The 1,949-nt window shown below is 73.2% G+C and overlaps 1 protein-coding gene across 1 annotated transcript; it reads right to left on the reverse strand.

The window, feature by feature from the left end:
- Positions 1 to 15: 15 nt before the first annotated feature.
- On the reverse strand, positions 16 to 1,729 carry TSPAN10 (tetraspanin 10). The gene is made up of 3 exons (XM_065693443.1): positions 1,331 to 1,729; positions 464 to 1,047; positions 16 to 376 (listed from the first exon to the last, which is right to left on the reverse strand). The coding sequence occupies exons 1-3, from the start codon at positions 1,397 to 1,399 to the stop codon at positions 79 to 81; spliced, it is 951 nt and encodes a 316-aa protein (XP_065549515.1). The 5' UTR covers positions 1,400 to 1,729; the 3' UTR covers positions 16 to 78.
- Positions 1,730 to 1,949: the final 220 nt, after the last annotated feature.

The raw sequence follows: 1,949 nt of genomic DNA on the forward strand, positions 1-1,949 counted from the left end.
AGGACACGGATGGGGTTTGGCTTTGACAAGGTTTATTCTGGGTCGGATCACGCACCACTGGTGCCCCCCACTGCCCCCTCACCCCCGTGCCGTGACGTCTCTGAGCACCTTCAACGCCATGAGCACACCGACGGCTTCAACCAGCACCAGCACGGCCGCGCCGGCCACGATGGCACCGGCCTGGCCGCGGAGCCAGGCGCTGAGCTGAGCCACGCAGCCCCCCACGTACACCACGGTGCCGGCTGCCGCATCCCCGAGGCGCAGCGCTCCGGCGGCACACAGGGCATTGACCACGGAGCCGTCGTGCCACGGGTCCAGGCAGCAGGATGCGGGGACGCTGCAGGCCTGCGCGCCCGGGGCGCTGCAGTTGAAGTACCTGTAGGGATGGATAAAGAGAGCGGCCGTGTCCAGGTCCGTGGGTGCGGGATGCCCATCACCGCGCCCGACCCCGTGCCCCACTCACGCGTTGGCCTCCCAGTCGCGGTAGGAGCCGAGGCCGCAGCAGCGCAGGCTCCGCTGCACCTCATCCACCAGGAAGCGCAGGTCGGGCTCGTCCTGGTAGCGCAGGAGGCAGAGGAGCAGCGCGTCCCGCACCGCGTCCCGCAGCCGGTGCCGCGCCGCCAGCACCAGCAGCGCCGCCAGCACCTCCAGCGCGGCGAAGGCGAGCACGGCGCCCACGAAGAAGCGCAGCAGGCAGGGGCTGGAGCGCAGCGCGCCCAGGCAGCCGGCCAGGGACACGGCGCCGGCCGCCAGCCCCGCCAGCACGAACAGCAGCATCGGGTCGGAGCCCAGCGGGGCCAAGCGCGCCCCGGCCACAGAGCCCTTGGCCAGCAGCCCCCAGACCCCCACGGCCAAGGCCAGCAGCCCCAGCAGGAGGAAGAGGAGGTTCCAGAGGAAGGCCAGGTGCCGCACGCACTGGCTGAAGGCGCTCGGTGCGGGGGGGATGCTGCAGCTCACGGCAGGGTCCAGCTCGGACGCGGGAGGGTCCGTGTCCCCATCACTGCCACCATCAGAGGAGGAGCAGGGCAGCTCCACCAGCCGGGACGCCTGCATGGATGCACAAACCGCTCACAGCCATCGGGGCAGCCCCCCCAAAGTGCCCCCCTGCCCCACCTCCGGGGCTGTCACAAGCTCCAGGAGCTACCGTGCACCCCCAGCACAGGGTGCCCCACATCCAGCCCATCACAGCGACCCCGGGGGCAGAGACCTTGCCCCTAACCCGGGTTCATCCCCATGGGTACCCCCAGGGATGCGGGCGCTGCCTGGAGCCAGCACCGTGCGGTCGGGGAGCAGGGGGTGCCGATGGGGGCACCGGGGGTCCCGGCGTTACCTGGGGCAGGAGCCGGGCGCGCTCCCCGCCGCCGGCCGCCCCACGGGGCCGTGCTCTGCCCAGCGCCATCGTGCTCGCAGCCCGGTGCTGGGGCTCAAACCGGTCACGCTCCCATCATGTGAGGGGCTGTGGCCGGCGCTTAAATAGGGCCGCGGCTCCCGGCCCCGCAGCTGGGTCCGATGTGGGTCCGGCCCCATCGCAGCTCCCCCGCAGGGGCCGGTAGCTGAGCACAGGACGCGGGGTGAGCGCGGGGTCAGCTCCGGGCAGAGCCGCGGCCCCGCTGCCCGCCCCGCGGGAGCCCGCCCGAGCTCCTTGCGGGGACACCGGGGAGCCCCACGGCCGGGCCGGGCTCTGCCGCACGATGCTGGGGGGGACCGATTGTGGACGGAACGAAAGTGCGGGTGCGGCAGCCCGGAGGGACGGCTGAGGCGAGTGAACCAAAGCAGCGTGGGGGACCTCTATGGATGTAGCACCGAAGCAGCGCAGGGGGACGGCTGTGGCGGGTGCACCGCCCCGCCCGGGATAGGAACTCTGAAGCCGCGGAACGCGTGTGTCGGGGTGCGGGGCCCGGGCGGAGCGGGCGCAGGCGGCGGGCCGGGCCCGGGAGGCGGAGGGCCTG

This window comes from Lathamus discolor, chromosome 13 (genome assembly GCF_037157495.1).
Source record: "Lathamus discolor isolate bLatDis1 chromosome 13, bLatDis1.hap1, whole genome shotgun sequence".
NCBI classification, from domain to species: Eukaryota; Metazoa; Chordata; class Aves; order Psittaciformes; family Psittacidae; genus Lathamus; species Lathamus discolor.

Excerpts from the sequence above, each read along its gene's own strand:
- TSPAN10 (XM_065693443.1), bottom strand. The coding sequence starts at position 1,399 with ATGGCGCTGGGCAGAGCACGGCCCCGTGGGGCGGCCGGCGGCGGGGAG. Across the intron at positions 1,048-1,330 it reads GCGCCCGGCTCCTGCCCCAG|GCGTCCCGGCTGGTGGAGCT; the intron begins GTAACGCCGGGA and ends GCATCCATGCAG. Across the intron at positions 377-463 it reads CGCGACTGGGAGGCCAACGC|GTACTTCAACTGCAGCGCCC; the intron begins GTGAGTGGGGCA and ends CCATCCCTACAG.